Raw genomic sequence first — 25,222 nt, 5'->3', positions numbered from 1 at the left:
GGTGCGCGCACACCGAAACGGCAAGCAGCCATGAGTGTGTGTGTGTGTGTGTGTTTGTGTAAGCGCTGAGATGAGGTATTATGAGACGACCGTGTTGCAAGTACACAGAACACACTCACAGAGGCACGTGTGTGCAGCCGGAGCCAGAGCCAGAGCCACCGCCAGAGTCGGAACATAGCAACAACGAAAATGGCAAATCGGAGAATAATAGAAAATGCTAAGAGAATGAAGGAATAGTGAAATAGGAAGGCAAACCGCCAGCCGGCCAGACAGCCAGTGTGGAAAAAATGAGTATAAACAAATCTACAATGCTATCATTATCCAGGTGCCAAGTGAATGGGTTACAGCAACAACACACAATAAAGGCCAGTAAAAACACAATAACAGCAGCAGCAGCGGCAATCGCAATCCAACAAACAGCGGAAAGACTGTGAAATCTTCGATGTAACAGCAACAGCAACAGCAACAACAGTAATGTGTAGATAAACGATACATACTCACAGATACATAGATACGTATGTACTACGAATCCATAAACTAAACAACACGCGTTGCAAGTACATATGTATGTATGTATGTATATACGTACATACCCAATTTTCCATAGGGCGAAGACTAGTTCCAATCGACGTCGTTACGACGTCAGTCTGGGGAAGTCGATTGGTTGAGTCGTCGAAACGAGGTCGTAGAATTTTTCGAACCACGGAAAAATCTCACCAAACATTGAGAGAAAAGAGAATATTTAATTTTAAAGGTATAACCTTTGTTTTCTGAGAGTGTAAAAAGCAGGAAGCAAAAATTTACCAAAATTTAATCACATTTAATGACTGGGCCAACATGTTTTGTGATTTTTGGAAGTTATAAATAGTCATCCAATCCTTAATCCATATTTTAGATTTATGGTTTCTAATAAAAGAGAGAGTACAAACGAAGTTTCATCGAAATCTGATGAAATTCAATTGTTCCCGCCCACAAGAGTAGAGGGCGTGGCAATTATTCCATCTTTACCAAATTTCATAATTCTCTATTCCTAAGTAAAATTAGAGCACATATCAAGTTTCAGCGAAATCGATGCAGTTTAAGTATTTCTATTTCCACCTGCCTCCATATAGTCGCGCCACTGTGCGACGTCGGTCTGGTGAAGTTGTTTGGGTGAACTCGAAACGACGTCAAATCGAATTCATTTTTCCCATGCAAAATGTGTACTCTATTACACTAAAATTTAACCAGCTATAAAACTGCTTTAAATATTTTTTTTTAATTCAGATTGAAAAGTTTGAAATTTTTAGGAATGCTTGGTTTTTTTTTTTTAAATATTGTCACTATTTCATATTAGATTTGTTAAAGATTTTGAGCATCGTTTTGCAGTTCGCCGGCGAATCGTTATTCCGACCCGCCGGCGAACTGCGCTTTTCATCCGACGGCGAATTTGCCGCCGAGTCGTTGGCGAATGTCACCGGCGAACAAATTGTTCAGCAGAACGAGTCTGAAACGGCGTCGTTACGAAGTCGTTTGGCAAATTGGGTATATACTGGCACAGTCCTCGAAAACAACTCCGTTTGCGACCGAACACAATAACAGCAGACTCATTGGAAAATAAAAAAAAATCGAAAGGAATAAGAAACCACATTTTTGATTCATGTGTTATATCGGCCAGTATGTGCGCGCGCGCGTGTGTGTTTGTGTGTCGCGTCGACTTTGGTAGCGAGTACTTGCAGCAAATTTACTTTTTAATCCACACTCAGCCAAAGAACAACATGCAACAACATTCATCCCACCAACGAAATGCCGGTGCGGTGGTGGTGACGGTGGCGGTGGCGGTGGCGGTGGTGGTGGCGATGGCGCGGCCAGAAAGGCAAACAGACAGACAGACAGTTGGCCATCGTGAGATATTAGATAGATGCAATCAAATGTGGCAAATCGAAATTCAACAGTTAGGAAAACATTTTTAAATGAAATGGAAAAAGAGGCAACCAGTGAACATTTGATTCATTCCGCAGAGCTTAGGTAATTTTGAGGTGTTGAGGCGAATAAAGCGCAATCAAAAATACACACGTACATATGTAGATACACATACATATGTAGGTATATTCGCAGATATTTAGTAGTGGCTTTTCAAGCCAATGTCCAATACCAAAAAAAGGAATTTAAAATTTTTTTTAGTTTTGGGGCCAATAGGCATTGCCGAAAATTTTCCTTACAGACTTTCTAAAATATTTATGTAGACTTCTTTGCTGCATCCAGTGATTAACGCTAAAAAATTGCCCTAATTAGCTAACGAGTGTGGCTAATGCGGCGGACCAGAGCGCCAGTGAGTCATGAGAACTACGAAGTTTTCAAATCGGCGAAAACGTGCCGCAAATATACAAATACAAATACAAACACAAAAGCAAAAAGCAAAAAAAAAAAATCGCTATCAAATGGCAGTGCAGCGCTGCAACCACCAGCGATTGATTAGAAACTTTTTGGCCGCAAATAGCAAAAGCAGCAGCCACGACAAACCGACGACTGTTGCCACAAATGAAAAGCGCGCAGACGCTTCCGATAGCCAGACAGTAGGTATGTATGTATGTGCGGCGTTAAGTACAGCCGTAAGCTATTTATGTATATGTTGGTGTTGGTGTTGCAGCGGTTGTTATTGTTGTTGCTGCTCGTGCAACGCGACGACTTAACGTGCAATAATTAATTAAACCGTTACATTACACAAAAGTTTGTGGCAATTCAGAAGTAGCTGAGCAACAAGCAAATGATCACGACTCGCTGCTGTCGCCCTCGCCAAGCGCTACGTTCGCCGCCCGCCAGTTCCTGCGTTGATGGCGCGCGCGGTTCCCGACAAACGCTCAGCACCCAACGAGGCTTTCAATTTTGGGTTAGCAGCAACGCGCCGCGCCGCGCATTTGGGGAGGTGGCAGCGTCGGCTTCGTCGAATCGTGTCCCAGAGGATAATACCGCGCGCGCGCTTGCCTAAAGACAGCAACCACAACAACAACAACTCGATTCGGAGGTACTTCGGAACTCGCGAGCCCTTCCCCGCTCCTTCGCGCATCCACGGCGCTCAGTTTAGCCATTGACTATTACTGTTGTTGTTGGTGTGCTATTTGTTTTACAAGCCCACTTTAATGACTACGCCGTTTTATTGCTTGCACTGTACTGATGTAGTATACATATATGTATGTATGTATGTATGACTGCTCAATGTTATTGTCGCTGCTGTTGTCATTTTCGACTGGCGTCACTGTTATCGCGGCTGTTTCTATGTATTTCTGATTCTGCTGTTGTTCCTGTCACTGCTTTGTCGTTGTTGTCCCTTGTCTCTTTGTTATTTGTACGTATATATTTATGTTATTGTTGTAGTTGTTGTAGATGTTTTCTTTATTGTCAACAATGCGCAAAATATTTCAGTTGGCTCTCATTTCGCATTGCAGCGCACCGCCTGCCTGACTGACTGGCAATTAATTTTCTCCCTTTGCCGAATTGCAATCAAAATGAAAATTTCTATGATTTGCACAATGGTGGGGGCTGGACTTGCGTCGTTGCGCGCTGAATGTCGACATTTATTTTTTGACTGGTTGGCTAGTTGGCTGGTTGTTGTTGTTATTATCCACCGTTGCCTGCCTACCAACCAATGATTATTATTGCTAATATTGGTATGTAGTTGTGACCAACATTTAATTAGTAGGTATTTACTATTGGCGCAGTTGAATCTAAGGAAAACATTTTCCCACGACCGGTGAAACTTTATTTCGCTAATCGAAGAAAAAAAACAAAAAAAAGAAATAGTAACAAATGGACGAAGGGAATTGCATTTTAAGCATTCGGCCGATTCTTATAGAATGCATAGCAAATCTAAATCGTCCGATTGCTTGCGTAGTCTATACACAAATACACACACATACATACATACATACGTACTAATGTTAGGTATAAATTTGCTTGCGCAGTCACACTCAGTAAAGTACTTATGCATTCGCTTACGCCATTCGATAATAAATGCCGACAATGACAGGCCGCTAAACCGCTCCAAGTTAATAAAAGTGTACTAAGAAGCAGCAGCAACAACAAAAACCATATTGACTGCAACGCCAATTGTAGAACGTTATAATTAATTCTGACCTTTTGTTGGTGCGAAAGTGTGGAGCAACTCACCGACTGCTGGAGCTACATACATACATATGTACGTAAAATGTATGTATGTATACCCACTCGTGTAGTGCGAATATTGATGACCATTCGGGCAAACATATGTACACATAGCGCATACGTACGTACGTCATTGCAGCATAGATAGGCTTCAGGTCGGTAATCAACTCACACATATTTACATACATACATACGTGCATACATACATACATTTAAATAATAATTAATAAAATAAAATGATAAACAATCATTAAGATTGCTATGGAATGTTTTCAAGAGCACATGGACAACAACAACAACGCCACCGCCGAGTGCGGAATAATTTAGAATAACCTGAGTGGCAACATTACATTGAAATATTGCCGCGTTGCAGGCACCCAAAGGTGCACTAATAACATTGCATATTTACATGATAGCCAATTATCTGGCGAGAATCGCTTTGATCGCGATCAAATACAAGCCAGCGAGAATCCATTCAAAGCCCAGTGAAATGTATTTAGGAGAGATGGGCGCGCGCGCGCGGGCGCTCGTCACACGGAATTAATGCAAACAATAAATCATTGACTTAGTGGGCTGGCGTTTTTACCGCTGCGCGACCCAGCCGGCAGCGCCGCCGTCCAATGCAGGCGCATGCGTGCGACTGCAGCGAGGGAAAAATTGTCAACTGGCGCAGACGAAAGACATTTGTTGCTTGTGACTTTTGCTGCGCTGTGACGCGCTGGGAATATGTGCAGCGTATAAGCGTGTTGCTAGCGCCTTTACCGCTGCTGCACCAGCAACATGTTTATTTTTTCCAAACATTAACATTTCATGCATTTGAAATTAGTTGAAAATGTTCAAATGTAAAGCAAACGGCGACGGCGCCAACTTGAAGTCACCGACCGACCGACCGACTATAAAGTGTCGTACAGAGTTAATAATTTTTCAGCGCAACAAGCGAAATAAGCAAGAAGACATCAAAAATTAAATGCAAACGAATTAGCAGTAGCTAGCTGTAACATGCTAAACAAGCCCACAAGGCGTACGTACACGAACGAAGCGCTGCGGCGTTGGCCTGAAGGAGAAGACAATCATTTATGAAATTTAAAAAGGGTAATAAAAATAAAATGAAATAAAATTAAAGAAGCATTCAAAAGGCAAGAAACAGGCGAGCAACAACGGAACTACGTTCCCACGTTCGACAATTAAAGCGTCCCCAGCGGCACGGTGGGTTCGCGTAAGGGGCGGAGGGCAGCGGTTGGCAGTTGAGCTAATTTAATCACATGCAACAAACGCGCAATGCCACTGCCAGTGCCGCGGAGTTGCTGGGCTTGGTGGTCGTCTGTAGTGCAACTTCTTGCAAGAAGCTCGACTCTAACTGTGCGTTTTGTTGCGAGACCGCTAAACTGTCGCCGTTGTTCTTGTTGTCGTCGTCAAGCAAATCAAGTGGACACTAAAAGGGGCATTTTTTCCATCGCATAGCCCACGCTTCCGAGTTTGGTGCCCATTGCGCAGGGATAGCGCGGAGTTTGGAGCGTACAATATGGTTGGACAAAAACTTGGACTTAATAGTGCCGTAATGTTGTTGGTTTATAATATTTTTAATTTGAAAATTACCAAACAACATGTGTGGCTTTTTAATTAAATCCATTATGCGACATATTCGTTAATGTGCGTGCTTAGCGAGTGAGTACCTTTGTCCCCACGGTTATTTAGCATTGTTAATATGTAATATACACTTAGGTCCTTATGTATGCGGTAATATGCGTTCCTCAGAAAGCCACATAAAAAAGTTCTTTACTTTCATACAAAAACGGGGGATGCGTTCACGCATTTTCAAAACCACAGAAATTCAAATCCCACAAAAAATCCCCAAAAACCATATAAAAAAAATCCGGCGAGGCAATTTTAAACCAGCATTAATAGAAAAATACCCAAAAATAAAAATAATTACCTTTCAAAAAGCAAAGAGTTAAGCTTTAAAATTAATTTTACAAAAAATTCCTCGATTTTTTTCAATTTTTTTTCAAATCCGCATCAAAAAGACCAAAGTGTACTCGTACCTTCATATATGCATATGTGCATATGGGGTATTCCATTAGTAAGTGAACCTTTGTGCTATAATGTTACTTGTTAAACATATACGCCTTGTCGAAATTCGACATCTTTTTTTTTTTGCTTGTCACGAATATAGACTCCTTTATGAGAATGACGATTTTGAAGTCCACCATCAGAAGTTATAGCGAATCTACAGGAAAATTTAAAACTAAATGTCTTCAGTAAATTTCGAAATTAGACCGAGAAAGCAATGTGGATTTTAATTTATAAAAAATATGCGTATATATTTGTATGTATAGATGAGGTACCTACCGGTCCCGCACTGACTAAAAAGTTAAACATACATACACCAAATCAGACTGTAAATACGTTTTTCGATTCTACTGGTCTGAGAGTCTCTTGGAAGGGGAACTAAATTGCCAACATCTACATAAACTCCACTTTCTTTTTATCAGAATCGGTAAAGGTAAAGAAAGTACCTCGAAGGTGTACAACAAAATATAACATATCCTTCTCTAACAGCGGTTTCACACGGGATTTTGTCAAGATTGGGCCGAAGCTCAATATTTTTACATCACACGATTGGGCTACCAAGAAACATCAAAATTTATGTTACTAATATATGTTATAAAAGTGAAATAAATCCGATCATTAATAGGATTTTCAAGGGTAGATCTCAATCCCTGCGCCACCTATCGGAAGACAAACACACTGATCCTTCTAAAAAACTTTGCACAAAATAACAATCATTCAATGCGATCTAGAAACCGGTAGCAAATCGTTCCCAGTTGAATGATTCTTTCCATTTTATATAAATAAAGATGTAGGTGTACCAAAATCTATCACTTTTCGGCATAAATACGTGATTGATAGCATAAATAGTTGTGTAAAATTTCAGGACGTTACAAGCGGTTACAGAGAAAAGTGATGGGACAATTTCAGTTTGTATGGAAGGTGCCATGCCCCCATTTTCCAAAATTTAACACTTTTCGCTGTAAGTACGGTACATGAATAGCTCTGCCAAATCTCAGAATGTTAGCATAAGCGGTTCAAGGGATAAGCGATATGAGAATTTCAATTTGCATGGGTGTTGCCACGCCCCCTTTTCCAAAACCGACCACTTTTCGACGTAAGTAGGATATTTACAATTTATGCATACCTGCTACGTTTCAGCTCCCCAGTTTAATTGGTTTTAGAGATATATCGGTTTTCACGTTTTAATCTGTATGCCACGCCCCCTACGTAACGGAATTAAAATTTCTGGATTAGAGCAAGTTATATATTCTTTACATCGGTGTATATTTTACTGAAATCGAGCGAACTGTGCCCTAAATTACGGGATGAACTAACAAAGATTTTTTATGAGAAATCCGTGCTAAAAGCTAAAACTTGGTATTTCCTTAGTTTTACTTCAACTTCATAACTAGAGTTTGTTTTTAGTGTTGTTTTTTATTTCATTTTCTCTATTATATTCTGAGTGTTTACCTTGGAGATTTTGAAATGTTTCATCATCTTTTTTTTTCTAAAAGCGCAGCCTTACAATAAAAAGATTAACTTTTCAAACCTATTTTTATTGCCACAAAACTTTGAAATTCAAGGTGACTAATACGTGAGTCTTAAAAAGATACGTAATAATTTCCGAACCCTTCCGTTACTGAAATCGGTAAAGTAGAACCCTATAAACTTCCAATAAAATAATTGAACGAATCTCATTGAGTGTTCAACACATAAAATATTTAGGAAAACTAAGGTTTAACGATATTTGAACATCAACATTGAAAGACTAAAAGCTGCACGAGAGAAGAGCAGCTGACTTTCAAGCACTTTTAAGGAAACCAGAGTCATAACTTCCTGGAAACAAAAAGGTTTGGATGTTAAGTGAGGAACTGTTGCTTAACCTAATCTAGGCTTTCGGGGCAGTGTTTAATTGAACAATAAGTAGCCCCTTTCGAACACTCTGCTGGCTTAACAAAGAAATTTTGGGGCAAAGCAAAAAAATACATTAAGCGAGCAGAGAAGAAGTTTTTATTCATCTGTGTTTACTTATAAGTAGTTGCTTAGTTCGTTAGAAGTTACTTTGTAACAACGGTGGGCTCTGCGGCTCTTTAATAAACATTTACGCCTTTATCGTTATCGGATTATCTTTAAAATACGTTATATAGAATTTCTCAATGGCACGGTTTGCTGTGGATAATCTCCATGTTGAAAATATTTGTGTTGTTCCTCTAACCTATTTTAGCTTTATGATCGAAATGAGTGTTTTTAGAGGAAGCAAAGTGCCAGTCGGGGTGGCCCTTTAAACTCCACTCTGCAATATCAATATCAATATTTGGTGTTCAGTAAATTATCGTGAAAGTTTGCAGGAAACACAAGGGTTCTTTGAATCTTCTGTGTTCCAAAGAATTCGACCTTTCAAACTTATTTTGGCTAAAGTTATCGCGTCGGGATTTGGAATTTACCCCACACGTTATTCAAATTTCCCAGGAGCTAAGGCTAGTGGCCATAGACAACGCGCTGGTTCGCTGGCTGGGTTCTGGAGCATTTCGAAGAGCTGGCCGAAATTTTTGGCATTCTTCAATGAAGGGCTCTGTGAACACGTATCATTGCCCTGTATGAGGCGACGACAATCAAATCGAAAGCGATGCTGAGGATAATAAGCGATTTATTTTGACCTTAACTAAACAAGCTGGAGGCCGACAACATGTCGACAGCAGATCAGCACTAAGTGCCATTTCGTTGGAGCGATTTTGTTTGTTTTTTTATCTCTGGCAGAATTATTTAACGTGAATGGTCAGTCTTGACTTAAAATCAATATGGCCCGGGGCTCAGATTAATAGGTATCTATGCGGAAAAATTCACTATAAAGCAGAACAGTCGGATACAAGCCACGGCGGACATTCAAGCGACGTTTTCGGTGGCTCTTTATGATATTTGGTAACCAATATTAGGCTCTTATTAGCCATCTGCTTGTCCACACTTGTTTTAATAACTCCTCGGATTTAACCGCGTTGTTGTTCAATCGCCTACTGTTAGGTGGTTTGCGAAACGAAAAATACTAGTTTTTGAGTACTTGAAGGAAGCTTTGAAGACCAGTATCGGTTATTCAGTAAACCACTATGGAGCTTGTTGATCTTTCCTTTGTTCAGCAAAGAGAGTAAAAGTCATGAATTGCCAGAATTTAGTCCTGTTTCTTCAGCAGGAGCGCCTATATACATAAGTTTCTACATATTTTTCTTATTCCTTTCATATGGATGCGCGCCGCTGCTGCTCTTGAATTTAAATGTAGTGAAAACATAAAATATTTCATGACAAATTAAACAAGAAAAATATAGTGACATTTTTTGGCTTCGCGCAAAGCTCAAGTATTGCTAAACAACCAACCACCCTTCCGACGGATAGCCAGTAAACCAGCCAGGAAGTTGCATCACTCACATCCTCAGCCTCATCCTCACATTTGCATCCTTGTTTCAGTAGATGGCTATGTACATATGTATGCACATACCAGAAGAAACAAGTTCAAACAGCAGCGAATAATCTTGCCACAGTCGACTTTTGCTTTCCTTTTGCCCCTTTGCTAAATATATTCGCATAAGTATCTTTTATTCTGGTTGTTTTCTTTATTCTTGCGTACTCCGCTTCTGCAGGCGAAATCTGTTTGCTTCTTCGGTGACTTATTATTTGGTCGTTAACATTTCGCTCATGACAATGCCGCCCCGCCTTCTCCACTTATGCCTTAGACCTCTACTCATTATTCCCCCTTCTGATTGTCTGTCTCTTCGCTTGTCTGTCCACAAAACTGCATTTCATTTGCTTCCATTTTCGTATAAAAAATGTCCATACGAATATCGTAAACCTGCAACTTTTTACGTCCACTGACTTTATTGCTCGAGTTTTGCAACAATTCTTCGCTCGCATTCATTTGCTTAAAGCCAAGTGGAACTGCCCCACTATTCGGTCGCAATAATTTGTCAAAATTCGCTATGCTTATGCAAAACATAAGTTGCGATTACATAAATTTCAAAATAAAACGAAGTTTATTTGTCTGCGTTTGGAGCGTCTTTTGACATACGGAAGTGGGAGCATCGAGTGAAAGCGAATGTCAGGCGAATGAGGGGCAGTCGCATGGAAAGGCGCTATCCAATGATTTGTTTTTTTTTTAAATGCTAATAAATATTAAATATTCTTGCATTTTGTTCAAGAATCCACAAAATTTTCCAAATCAATCGAATTAGAAATTAGGTTCAATTCTATAAAAAAGTGAAGTATTTTCTCGCTTTTAAGTAATTTGCACCGTTTGCCGTTCATTGAACCGAACCGTCGTCCATTCTATGCCATTTTTCCATGGATTTAGCGCAAAACTGAATGAAAAAAAAAATGAGAAAGGGATCTGCAATGCCATAAATTTTCACAGTGTCTCCCTAAAACGAACCTAACCAAGCGTTCAAACATACTTACATACATACATACATACATACGAATGCATGTACAGCGATTTTCAGCAAATCTGTGGCAGCAAAGTGGGCGTTTTGTTAATTTTTTGCAATATTTACTTTTCGCCATGTTTTTGATTTTCTTTGCTTTCATATTATATTTTTCGATGTTTATTTACTTTGTTATGCCCTAATGATTCGCCTTTGGTGGGTGTGTGTGTGTTGGTTGCTTCGAGTACATGTGAGCTTTTTTCGCACATGATCAGATACTACACCTCAGTGGTACTCCTCATATCCGAAATTTATTTGTACAATGTATATATATATAAATGATTTATGCGCTATTTGGCTGAAGCTCAACAAATGTGTTCAAAGTGGAATTTTAACAAAATTTATTAAGAAAAAATAAACGAGTCAAGCGGCAAGCGGCAAGTGGCGCTCCGCGGCCAACTCGGCCAACAAAGGTGCCTAAATTCAATAAAGTATAAACTGTTTGATTTTTATTAATTTTGGATGTTATTAATGGTACACGATTTTTGTGTTAAGAGTGTAAATACTCAGCAGCACACACACACTAATAAAATGTAGGTGTGGGCGTATTATTATCGGTAGCCATGCCAAATTACTACGCCGCGCGGTTGATTTTTGTTTGGCCAATAATGCGGTTCCGTGGGAAATTATGCTTTTGGACAGTCGTGGACACTTGAGCGCCTCCTGCCAATTTGACAACTTTTTGAAATCGCAGTTGAAACTGTTTTAAGAAAAGTAAAGATTTAATCGGCGCTATTGCTGGATCCATCGTAGTCCGATCACTGAATCCGAATGGCGGCGAGGGAATATTCAAAACATACATATCGTCACCTTAATTCACAAAGGCCCTAACCAATTATTTTTTGTTTTACATGAGAAGCAAAAAAAAAAAAAAATTATAAAAAGAATATCGAAAAGAGGTAGGGCCTTTTAAAAAATGGCATGTAACTCCGTCGTTTTTTGTACTAACTCTTTAAAATTTTTTATTGAGGGTATATTGTACTGATTCGTAGATTTCACGAAATATCGGACTATAAATGTTTCGTCAATAGTCCCAAAATCAAAATCGCACCTTCAGATACTTACATATGTACATACACTCTGCGTCAAAAATATGCATACCCTGATGTTTTGACGTTTTTATTTATTTATTTATATTTTCCATACCAAATATTTCTTATATTTTAATAAAAATATAGTTCATTCAACAGCACACACCACAAGAAATCTAATTGAAAAATTTTATGCTTGGAGTTATAGTTTTAGTTGTCAATGGCTTTTTTCGAGTTTAGCTCAAATAAGGAATATAACCTTGATTAAATCCTTGCACACAATTTATTGTTATTGTATGGTTAGTTTCCTTAAAAGTATTCTTAGAAAATACTCATATAAAGGTTTTTGATACGAGGAATTAGTTTTTGAAGTTTGCTTTTTATTAGCTCTGCACTAGATGGCACTGTAGGCAAATGTTTAGCAAATAAATACTCTAATTATAGGTATTTATTAAGAAATTCAGTCGCCATGTGATTTCAAATACCACATATTTTTAGCAGAAATTAATTTACTTATTGTATTTTGCTTTATTCTTTTGAATATCTACTATTTTTTCAAACTTTCCATCTTTGCCTTTTATTTCGATTATCAAAATCATCGTCAAAATTGTTTTATTACTCTCACTTGAGAGTGTAATTTTGCTATTTGACAGTTCGAAAGGTTCTAGTAAAGGCATATTAAATAATACCATTCCCTCACGGCATCCTGAATTATTTTGTTCAATCCTGTGTTTAGCATTGTTATTATGTTGAACATCAGATTTTTAATACAAACATGGCAAGAAAATACTATTCCTTCTTATTTTATTTTTCTTAAAGCCTTATAACTATGTAAATGTGGCTAACACATATTCGATGAAATTTTTTTCTTCGGAGATATGATCTGAATTTGAATTTTTCGTGATTCTGACAAATCGTTCAAATCTAGGATTCTGCTCATCGTAGATAGTTTATCTTAACGTAGTTTTAAAGCTAAATAAACGGGCTTAACATTTTTTTTATTATTATTTATTTATTTATATATTTATTTATGGTCATGGTTGTCGTAAAGCTAACTTAGCTATTAACAGTTGAACCTTTTGAAGTTGATTTGCATAGTGAAGACCAGTAAATTAGGGATTTAAAACTACAACATCATAATCCTTGTTTAATTCTCTATAAAAAACATGGTTCAAAAAAGTGGGCGTTTTTCAAGAACTATTTTTAAAATAGTTTTTTTTTTAGGACGCGATGGTTTACTTTGTGAGAGTCAGTAATTTTTTGTAATTTTGTTTTCGAAAACTTATGTATGGGTTTTTGCAAAAATTTAAATTTTATTGCGGTTTCCGAAAAAATACCTATCCAGAAATAATATTTGTGCAGCAAGATTTTTCTCTAAGGCGACAAACCCCTAGAAATGGGCTCGGCAATTGTGGGAATAAAGTTACGAAATCCGACCGACTTAAAAAAGACTACGTGTCAGTCAGTTGCGGACCCACGGGGGGTGTTTTAATATACATACATATGCGCCATATTAAAACACACCCCGTGCGTCCGCCACAGACTGGCACGTAGTTTAACGCCCAAAACCCCCACGCTGGTCCGCCACTGACATAGTTCGACACGAAATACATGGTCACTGTTACCTCCTTGCGCAACTTCGTATCCTTCTCTCGCATTGAATCTTCTGTCTGTTAACGACATCCGGTTAAGGCTGGAATTGTGCCTCTTCGTTTATAAGGAGATTTGGTCTGTGACCATTTACATGCGTTGCTGATGTTGTTGTTCAGACGCTTCTTGCACAACTTGCAGTAAGAGTACCCATATACTATAAATCTTTTGGGGACATGGCCTGTATAGCACATTTTTGAAGTACTAATAGTGGTTTACAAATTGTTGCTGCCCATAAGTTGAATGAAATAAAAAAGCGTAGTAAAAATAGGATAACGCGTACGTAGTGTGGTAGCAAATTTTAGAACTTTTGAAAAATCGTAGCGAGTTTACTACGATCGTAGCAAAGTGCCAACGCTGACGCTGACAGTGAACGTTTTGCTTATTGTCTTTCTTTGTAAGTGCTGCTTGCTTTGCTTCACTTGACTGTTCTCCAAAAGTGTTTGTGAGTACAAAGGATGTATGTACCAGCGACGTGTAAATGAGCATTCATAACTTTGCGGTATGCACTCATCATTAACATTATCACAGCATTTTAGCAAGGTGAAATTTTGCTCGCGGCGTGGCGGCCTCTGAGGCTTACCCAAACACATAAAAACTCACCAAAAAATCTTGGCATAAACTTTGCTGTCGCACGTCGATAGGCGGAAGTGTTAAAAAGTTTCGCGTTTCAAAAAAAATTTTGTGTGTTGCATAGAAATTGGTAGAATGAAACACGAAGTTTTTCGAAATCTAATCGAATGGACAAAAAAGCTTCTTCCTCTTCTTATTTGGCGCTGTAACCGACTAAACGATTTTGGCCGAGTTCAACAAAGCAGGCCAGTCGTTTCTCTTCTGTGTCAACTGACGCCGATCGGAAATGCCAAGTGAAGTCAAGTCCTTCTCCACCTGGTCCTGGACCATCCTCTGCTACCACCAGCGGGTTCCGAGTTGAATGCTTTCAGAGCTGCAGCGTGGAGAACTTGAGCAGCATTTTATTCAATGAGAGAAAACTCTTCGCGTTGCAGCGATAATATTAAATTGAACACGAAGTGAAGAAATCGAGAATGCGAATATTAAAAAAAATGTGCGAAAAATATGCCTTCAACCTAATTTGCAATCTCTTTTCGCCTACAATGACCAAATGAGCAACTTTTGCCTGGCATCTTGTAACTTATTGTGGCTTATGGTCGTCTATGGTGTACAGCGAGCTTCTTCCTTTCTTCTTTCCGCATTCCGAAAACAAAAAAAAAAAATATACTGAAATATGAAAAAGTCAGGGAAGACGCAAAAATATTCGTTTATCTTCATGGGTGAACAACAGCACGTCCATCCATCTATTCGTACATGTCCTTTTGCAACAGACACCGTGTCCAGCGCGGCTCCTCAACTTGGCTTAGCGCAGCGCGCTTACGAGTATGTATGTATATCCATCAGCGTTGCTATTGCCTACTGCATATACACATGTATGTACATATGTACCTATGTTTGTATGTATGTACATATGTTTGTGTTCTGGCTATCTGTAAGTACTTTTGGAAGAAATCGCGTTTGCCACAATTAATCTTCTCGTATGAGTATGTCGGCATGCAACCATAGAGGTAAATTCATATGTATGTATGTACGTGCATGTGTGTGAGAATAAGTAAATCCAGTTGGGCTTTGTGGCAGGAGAAGACACGGACGGTGACTAGGCAACAAGGTTTCATCGTCTTGCGCTGTGATGGGGGATGGCTGGCTTTCCTCGGCTTGGTATGAAAGCATTTGAGGTGTGCAAGCAGCAGACATATGGACAACATAACTACAACCAGTGTTGCCGGCGTCGCAAATAAACAAAGATTTATCAAAATCGATCAAAAAATTTACCAAATCCCGTAAAAATTCAGCAACTTATTTAACGGGTCTTAATAAAACGACAAATGCTTGCTTGGAATAAAGCCGTATTTGGGCTTTTCGCACCAAGCTTGGTAAATTTTTTATATATGTATAAATAAAAAGTAAGCAAGTAAGTAAGTAAAGGCAATCTGAGGCTCAGTTTTGTTGTCAAAACTAAGGATTTTACAGTCTAATTAATTTTATACACATTCTTTCAGGCTTTCAACTTATACTCCTATAATGTTGTTGTTGTTGCAGCAGCATACAAGTTCCCCGAAGAGTTTTTGGGGAATGTTGCTGGAGTGACAGTTATTGGCCAGATATAAATCTGGGTCGTTCCGGATACGGAGACCCGACTGTCGGGGGATCGTATACTCCTATAATATTTAGTAGTTGCCCTTTCGCTATTTTTTTTGCATCAAATACCAAAATCATCATTTTGTCCCACCAATGAAGGGACCTAAAGTTCTAGGTCGCCTCCGAAAGGCAAATGGTTTTTATGAGCAGCGATTTCATGGCAGAAGTTCAATCGGAGGTTCGAAAATGCGACGGCTGCGGGTCAGGAGTTGCGTAGAGCTACATTTCCTGGAACTTTACACGAAATATAGATAACGGTCTTCCTAAAATAAAATTGAAAAATTTACTGAAATAGTAAATGAATTTTTGCCTATGAATTTTTGAGGAAAATTGTCCTTTTTTGGCTATTTTAGTCAAAGCATTTAGCAAAACGAAGAAAAATTAAACATTTTAACAGGCAGAGAAAAAATTAATAAATTTTGCTTAAATTTAAGCAAAACGGCAACGCTGACTACAACGATAACAACAACAACAACAACAAGTCATCAGCAGCATTAACGGACGCCGCCGAGAAGCAACCGTTGGCCATATGAACATTTAAGCATATACATACATACCTACATACGTACATCCATATCTACGTACCTTGTCATGACTAGACCGAACGCAAGCAACAAGAAACAGATAAAGAATTAACAACAACCACAACTACGACGGCGGCAGCAAGCAGTCCACAATAAATGACAGCGCACAACGCATAGATACAGCGCGATTTTTGAGTTGTTCGCATAGGTGAGGGAATACCTTTGGGGAGGACACGAACGCCGAGCATTCATACGCGCATAGTTCACCAAGCTGAGAATATGCCTCATAGAGTTATTCGGAATGAGGGGAAAGTTAAAATGTTCAAAAATGTGCTGCCATTTTCCGCCACGTTTAATAGTTTCCGAGATTTTCGTAATAAAGTCTATGCTGCCGAGTACGACTTGCTTATTCAAAACAAAAGATTCTAGATTCATTTCTACTTTAACTACTACAGTCACAGGCTGATTGAAATGCCAGGCACGAAGCGCATGAATTTTTATTAAACTTTTGTGGCAAAGTTTTTGTGAAGAAAAGTTTTGCCAAGATGTGTTTTTTTACTCAGTCGCATGCAAAAATTTGTTTTCGGGTGTGTTGTTGCAGGACATCGATACGCACGTGTGTATGCCTCATGCGTACATACGTATAACGATGGAGGGGCAGTACGGGTGTGGGGAGTTAGAAGGCGGGAGCGCAACGCTAAATCACGGCAACGAAAACGCTCTTAAGCGCTCACGAGCCGTTGCGCCAAAGAAAATAACTGCACGCTCAACTGACAACAACAAAGCCTGCTATCGACTCCAAATCTGGTTGTATGCATCGCTTGTGAGTGCATACATACATAGATAGAACCACGCGCCGCCAGAATCTTTTTACTTTTTGGTTTATTCTCTGCAAAGTATCTGCGTCGAGCTATGTACATACATATGTATGTATGTGCATAAGCATCTGTAAGTACGTGCAGTGCGCGATAGTAGTGCGCTTTTGAGATATACGCCAGAAATACGGAAAAAAAACCGAAAAAGCTGATTGCTATCAGGCCTGCTGTATCTGGAAGAGCTACACAAAATAACAACAACAACGCCACCGACTGATATGCGCAACAATTTAGTAGAAGAGGCATTCAAAATTCTTAGTTGCGCTGGAGCGCAGCGTTGTAGCTCTTGCCGCTGACAGCTCCCACCACACTGGCTATTCCACACCTTGGGCTTAACGTTGTTGGTATGTATGTATCCACTTTTCTTACAACTTCTATTTGTTTTGATATATTTGATGTGAACGTACCTACATACATATGTATGTATGTATATGTATACATAGGGCGGCCGTCGTAGCCGACTGTTTCGAGTTGCATACTACTTACCAGTGGCTGGGACCCAAGTTCGATTCCTGGTCCGGTCAACACTCATAAAAAGCTGCCACTACGATGCCAACGACCAATATCCGAGTGAAAAATCTTCTCATAAAATTTGGTTGCGTTTCATAGGCGGCGTCCCTCCATTTGTGTGACAACATCAAGGCGTGCACCGCAAATTGGAGCAGAAGCCCGGCCAAACTTTTAGTAAATCGTGTAAGCGCCAAGTATTTACTTTTGTATGATGCATGCATGTAGCTATTTCATATTTATCTTGCTCCTATTACATTTATTTGCCATTGCGCCGCTCCTCCCTTCCGTGACAAAGCGCTCACAATTAATAATCACCAATGCATCAGCGCTCACTTCTTCGGTGTCCCTTCGCTGATTTCCATTCACCTGCAGCCAGGTGGCAGTCATCTTGTTTACCACACAAACTACATACTCGTACGTACGTACGTACGTATATAAGTCGTGCTGCGGCTGAGGTTCTTGGCTTGTATCTGCGCGCAGTCAGCAGAGTATGACAAGTGGCGTGAAGGAGCGTGTTTAATATCTGCATCTGTGTGCACTAACAAACAAACAAACACACACACACACACACACACACATGTGCAGTTACATGGCCCTTCTGACTCTGCCTCTGCTCAGTTTGTAGAGTTTTTTTTTCCCCCCAGAACAAAGGCGCGCATTTAAGTGCATAATTTGCATGTTTGCACAATAATTGCTTTTGAAAAATTACCAGAATATTTAGATATGAATGTGATACATATGTATGTGTCGTGGAGCGAAAGCGCGCGAGGTGGGCGAACCGAAATGGCTTAGATATGTAGGTAGTTGACGCTGCAAAATGCCAGCGACGTTGGTTATTTGGCGACAGCGGGCCGGTGGCTGGTTACTGGCCTCCCAGCAGATGGCTTTGACTTGTTATCTTATCTGCTAATCAGTTGGTACCTAGTGTGTGAATGTAGGCGAGATAACTGCGGCAGAAATATGCTGTTGTGCGTTCGTTTCATTGTCTTTGGGGAGGGGATCATTTAGGGCGCATTTAATTTTTCCGTTAGATCCACAACTATTTAAGCGGTGCATAGAACTGCTGCTTCCGTTTGCTTTCGGAAATATGCTAGTGTCTCACATTCAGTCAAATTAACCAATCCGTCAAAGCGGAGTTCAGTATGTCCCGTCGCTTCTCACATTCACTTCAAATAGTTTCCAGTCGAGGACACAGCAGTTAGCACCACTTGACATGCCGCAACCCTGTCGGGTTTTCTTTTCTTTTTTTTTTTTGTTTTTTTGTTTTACCTTTTCAGCATTCGTGACTTACGAGACACGCCAGTCCGTATTTGCATATGGCAATGCGCCAGTTATTCAATCATTCAATTGACTACTCTTTGTAGTTTTGTAGATTTTTTTTTTCACGGAGCCTTCGATTGCTTTCGCCAACTCATCAAACTCTCATAATTCACCTGAACTGTCAAAAATCGCCAAACGCGCCGGCCACGCTGCCTGCCTAGCTGCCTAGCTGCCTAGCTGCAACAACCGCAGCAACCACCAGCGCCATAGTTGCGCCCCTCAGCGCTGCTATCGGCGGCCCCCCACCCGAATATATATATATCCATTGAGCCATCACAGCTATCAAACTATCAAACTAGGGAAACATCTAGTTTCCGTCCGTCGCCGGTCCGTCCGTCCGACTGCTCAGCCGTTTGTTGCGTTTATGTTTGGTCATCGTCGCTGCATGCCACATTCTGCCAACCGCGCCAGCTGTCCGACCGCGCGCCCGCCCGCCCGTTCGCGTTTTTCACCTTTGCTTTTTCTGATTTTTGAAATAGTTTACCAAATAAGCAAAAAGAATAGTAGTTAGAGCAAAAAAAAAAAGTATCCAACAAAAAAGCAGATCGGTATTACGGATCGTGTGTGCACGACGATAATGACTGCGCATTTATGTACTTAAACACAAAAACACACACAAACACGCGGGCGCCCATTCAAACAGCACGCAACTGATGGTTCACTAGATTTTACATAGATACTTAGGTTCCTTTAGAGCGGAAGGGAGGAGGGACGTTATGTTGTTCATTTGCCGCCTTGCGGATGGTGCTTTGTTCAGCGTTACAATGAATGCTGCTGCTGTGTTGTTGTTGGTGTTGTGTCTTCTGCCGACAACGCGCTTTGCGAATCCGTTGTTGGTTGTTGAACTATGTGGCAATTGAATCATGATTGTGTTACATTGTATGCACACATTTGACATATTGATTGGCACTTCTTGATTTGCGGTCTCGAAAAATTTGATAAAATCGTTTTTTTTTTGTTTTTTTTTTGTTGCTTTTTGCTGCCTAGTGTAAGGTTGCATGTGCTGCTGAGGTGCGGCGAGGTGATGCGTGCAATCATAGGACCAACATCAGGGGTCACTGGTGATATTTTTGTAAACAGTATGCCTATGCCGATGTATGCGAGCATATATAGTACACATATGTACATATATACGCAGATATAATGGGAAGTCAGGTGATGGTTGCTGAATTTTTGGGCTTTTGTTTGCATTTGACATAAACATTTGGCAACAATTACAGCTGTCATCCACGAGAATAGGCGTAATGACGGATGATCACAAACTGGTGTTCAATGCATATCGTATTAAAGCCTGATTATGGCAACTTGCAACTTAACTTAATTTAACGGAACGTAGAACTTAGAAAATCGAAATGAAAGAGATTCGACGTGGCATTAAAAGTTACGTTAAGTTTCGGCTGTTCGTTTATAAATAAGCAACATCCATTTAGCGGAATTTTGAAGTGATAGCCGTAAGTTACGTTAAGTTGCCATAATCAGACCATAATGAGCTGGAGGTGCGCGCTATGACTATGTGAGCTGATCTTTTAAGTAAATATTTTTTATAGTGTATGCGGGGGGGTTCATAAAGAAAATATGGACAGGCTGGCAGGATTTAGGCCGTCGGCAAATATGTACAGGTTTCTGTAGGCGACTTCGCACACTTAGCAACAGAGTTTTCAAATAGGCATGTATGTACATATATAAACTTTTTTTCGTTCAAATCGAAGTATGTAAATATATGCTAAGTAGAAATAAATGCCGAGATTCGTGAAAATGTTCCTTCGGAAAGGAAAGCTCCGTAAAAGTTAAGAACTTAACAAGTAATTTTTAAGCAAAAAAAAACGAGTTCAAATCTCATATAAAAATTTAGGAGTACCGTTAACTTTTTCGTGATCCAATGATCGGATCTAAACAGAGTATATGGCCACCTCTGAGACACTACTTTTCCGATGAAAAAAGAATTTTCGAAATCGGTTAACGTGGTCCAAAGTTATGCGGTAACATACATAAAAAAAACAAAAAAAGGTATTCCGACGAATTGATAACCTCCTCCTTTTTTTAAAGTCGGTTAAAAAAGGAGAAGGTTATCAATCCGTCAAAATATATATATACACTAAAAAAAAAAGTCTCTTAATTGAAGAAAAACAGCAATCAAAATGAAGAAAAATGGGAACGAAATAGCACTAAAGATTGGATGTTTTTAGAATTTTGTATCCTTTATCTTTTATCCTCTTTTCATGCCCAACATTTCCTCAAAATGATAGATTACATCCACGGTTCCATATTTTCGTGTACTTTTTTTACACATTCCAAAGAAAAATTACTCATTCGGGAGAATTTTTTACTCATTCGGAAGAATTTTCGACCTTAAAGTAAGGAAAGTTTTTCTTTGATCCAGAGATGGATTTTTGGTTCAGTGTATATTTTTTTATACCACGTTAACCGATTTCCTCAAGGGTGGACCCCCTTGTTTAGATCCGATAATTCGATCGTGAAGCAATTAACGATAATCTTGAATTTTTATATGAGAATTGAAGTCGGTTTGGTTTAACTATCCCTACCACATACATATCGTCACTACACACGAATAAAGGCGCGATAGTGTTTTGACGGCGGAAAAAGGCGCGTAAAAAAATTTTGCAAAGTATGTTAAGAGTTTTTGACGCTAAAGTTTTTTATGCGTCTTTTTTCGCCGTCAACTTTTGAGCTCGCGCCTTTATTCGTGTCTAGTGATGACATATATTTGTATATACATCTATGTAATAAATATTTTTCGGCAAGCGCCTATAGCGCCGACTTACCTTCGCAGGTGAACTGTCCATAGTGCTTGCCGGAGCTCTTGTCCCCGCACACCACACACTCGATGTTCTGCTTGCAGTCCATATTTTGTTTGGAGTCGCTGTTGCTACTCTGCGAATGCAGGCTATTCGCCTGAGAACTAGGCGTTGTACTGCCACCGCCGCCGCCGCCACCACCACCTCCTCCACCGCCCGCCGCACTGCCGCCGCCCAAGCAATTAGACGCCGCTTGTTGGCCTTTGATCATGACGCCGAGCTCCTGTCCGTGATTCTGTTGCGCCGCCGCCGCTGCATGATGTGCTGCCGCCGCATGGTGTGCCGCCGCGCTAGCTGCCGCCGAGGCAGCTGTCAGACTGGAGAGATCCTCTTTGATTGTATGATGTCCGCTTTGGTTGAGTGTGTTCGATTGGCCCCCCGCGCCACCGAGCCCGGAAAGGTCCTGCTTGATGCCCGCCGACTGTTGGCTGGCGACGCTGGATGGTGTTGTGCCGCCGCCGGTACCCACGGAGCTGCCACCCGCGCCGGGCAACGAGCCGGGACCAGCGGAGGCGTGCAGATGTCCACCGAGATTAGGATCGTGCCATGCGGAGGGTGGCGGTACGCCCAATGCCATTGAGCGCGGCAGGCCGAGATCGAAGGCGGACAGCTCGGCGCTGGACTGCGGGCGTGGATTGAAGAAGCCGGGAGCGGTGGACGGTGAGGCGCACATGACGCCGCCACCGTACACGCTCAAAGAATTGTGGGTGATAATTTTGGCGGCTTGCGGGGCGTATGAAGGAAATGAAGTATGCACTTTGCTGGTATCCCGTCGACACAAAGCGGTACGAGACCGTAGCTAGTTGTGTGTATTTTTGTACGTGGCGTAGTGGTTGTTTGCGCGTTTGATTACCACCTTTCGTTGCTACAATTATGTTTTTCTTTTCTTCGGCTGCGATGTTGCACAAGAAGTGATCGCAGCACTCAAAAGTTCTTAATCTTTTTTTTTTTTTGTGCAAAAATTCTTTGTATTTTCTCATCAACCAGTACTCATTTTTTGTATTATAAATTTCGTATCAAAACACTGCTGGTATGCAATATTTCTCACTTTATCATAATTTCTGATCGAGCGAAAATTTCTTGCACACACGTTTGGTTGGCGATCGCGTTGCCGCGCTAAAAAATATACGAAATATACTTATTTAAATTCAAAATTAATTAACACTGGTAAATTTTAATCGCACTCCGCGCGTATTTCGCTAAACTCATTTAATTTATTAATTTTATTATCGAACACTCTTTCGTCAATAATTCATATCTGTTCGGGCGTTGCAACCGAGAACTTTCAAACGATTTGCACACACTTTGTAAAATTTCAGTGATTTTTCTCCTTGGCATATCTACGCAAGCAGTATTAAAAAATAACTTCAGATGTTCGGAAAAATGCGCGTCATGCGACCAACAAAATCTCAGCTGTTTTCGTAAGGCCTTTTAGAGCCTGACTGGCAAAACATTCGTGGCAAAAGGTACACGACCCGACCCGACTCGACCGTTTCGACCTAACGACACATCACACAAATCTCTCATTCCACCACTCAAAGCAGCCAGATTGCCACTACGAACTCAGTGCACACAGCTCACACAGACGCCGAACATAGAGCGCACACAAGCAAGCGAACGTTTACGCTCGCAGCAGTGCTGCCAGCCGCAGTCAGCCACCCTGAAATCTAAATCGTCCATTCAATCGCCTAGGCTGCTCGCACGCTTGTCACCAGATGGCGTGCGCATTTGAGTGGAAGTGGCTTGCCGACTCGCTCGCACCCGTTCGCTAGGCCTGGGCGGTGGTTATGCTGGTGGTGGTGGTGTATGCGGCCATGTGGCCTATGTCTGCGCTCTATGGCGGGGCAAGACCTTCTACGTGTTTGGTTGAGCGCCACCAAAGCACACACACACACGTCTCCTCACTCTCCACGCTGGTTTATGTGTGCGTCGATGTATTTGCTCAGCGTTTGAAGGCGGCTGGGAGCCACTGAGTTTTCCACTCCACTCACTCCATTTCCGTTTAGTTGCTCGCAGTGCGCAAAAAGCGCTCAAGCCATTATTTTTTCCTTCGCTCATTTGTCAAGTAGCTGGTGAGCGAGGCGCTTTGCCTGAGATGTGAGTGCATTTGTTCGTTGAGTTTGTGTGAGTTCGCTTCGGTTTGGAGCGGTGCAAAGAGTATGGCATACATTGAACTCGTTTTTCTTATTAGTACATTTAATGTATCTGGTAGATACTCAGTTGGCTTTTTTTTTTGCTTTTATACATAGTATGCCACTTTAGCTTTGTTGTTGTTGTTGTTGTTGTTGTTGTTGTGGCAACCGCTTGACTGGTTTACTTACATAGTTGCTGCTTTTACATACATATTTATTTTGTTTTTTTTGTTTTGTTTTGTTGCGATCTACACTACATACTTTAATCAAAGAAATGAGAACAAAAAGAAAATTAAACAGATAAGCGAAAAGTACCGCTCGTTCGACGAGAGCAGAAAAGCCACTTAAAGCGAAAAACTTCACTCCACATCACTAAATCCCTCCCCAAAAAAAATTATTTTAATGGCTTTAAATGAAATTTGTTGATTTTTTTGTTTTCGCTGACTTAACATAACAGCGTTGTTGTTGGTGTTGCTACCTTTCCATGCGCTCATTTATCGTAATGACTTTTTAAGCAACAGTCGATGGCAGCAGCGCACTTTTGGTTGGTTAATTTAGGTAAATGCAGTTACCCAGCCACGTACGATCAGCTAGATATGTATGTAAATACATACAATATATGTATGTATGTATGTGTATGTATGTATGTGTTATACGAATACAAATTTATATGTTTTTGTTGGCTTAATATCAAGCAAATACATGCATGTACATTAGGGTGCCCATCGAAAATGTTTTTTTTTAAAGAAATTTTAAGACCCTACCTCCTAATTTTATTAATTTTTATGAGAAATATTATTGCCTATTTTTATAGATTTTTCAAAGGTCACATTGTGCTTAGCCTCCTTAAGTACTGTCTTGAACATTTTTGTTATCGGACAAAACCTACTCCTCTAAAATAGACTTAATTTTAGATAGTACTCCATATTTTAAAATTGTAGAAATTATCGATAGTGAAATTTAAAAAATTAAGAGAAATATGTTTTTTGTTTTTACTTTACCCGATAAAAAATCCAAATCAGCCACGCCCGACAATATATTATTATACTTCATTTTAAAGGCCTATATATCCCCTTCTCAGATCATATTCGATCTTTGAAATATACCATCTTTGAAATGGTCATTCAAAAACTTATAGATCTACAAAATCGTATTTTCTGATCTACATAAATCGACAGGTCACGACCTCTTACTGACCTTTAAAAAACGAATAAAATTAGGGGGTAGGGTCTTGAAATTTCCAAAAAATCTTTTTAGATGGGCACCCTAATGTACATACATACATACATACATATGTACATGCTAATGTTTGTATGCATGTATGTACATATACATATATGTACATATGTATGTATATCTGAGTAGAAACCAATTTAAAATGAATTTTACAGATTAAGAGCAGGAAAGCTGCAACTTTAATAAACAATAACTGCCATATTGCCATGTAAACGCGTGTGTAAACAAATAACCCACACATATGCACACATATTGCATA

General features: G+C 40.1%; 1 protein-coding gene across 2 annotated transcripts in view; it reads right to left on the bottom strand.

Annotated features, from left to right (window-relative positions):
- The window catches only part of LOC118735645 (steroid receptor seven-up, isoforms B/C), a 63,654-nt gene extending 40,483 nt beyond the window's left edge, over positions 1–23,171 (bottom strand). Inside the window, exon 1 of one of the 2 annotated variants that reach the window (XM_036465523.1) lies at positions 21,563–23,171. In XM_036465523.1, the coding sequence (XP_036321416.1) occupies positions 21,563–22,268 (706 nt within the window). In that variant the 5' untranslated portion in view covers positions 22,269–23,171. The remainder of the gene's footprint in view (positions 1–21,562) is intronic. The other variant, XM_036465513.1, reaches the window with a different exon arrangement.
- Between the last annotated feature and the right edge of the window lie 2,051 nt (positions 23,172–25,222).

This window comes from Rhagoletis pomonella, unplaced genomic scaffold (assembly GCF_013731165.1).
Source record: "Rhagoletis pomonella isolate Grant_MI unplaced genomic scaffold, Rhpom_1.0 Rhpom_scaffold_00001, whole genome shotgun sequence".
NCBI classification, from domain to species: Eukaryota; Metazoa; Arthropoda; class Insecta; order Diptera; family Tephritidae; genus Rhagoletis; species Rhagoletis pomonella.
This window is presented reverse-complemented; position numbering and strand designations above follow the sequence as displayed.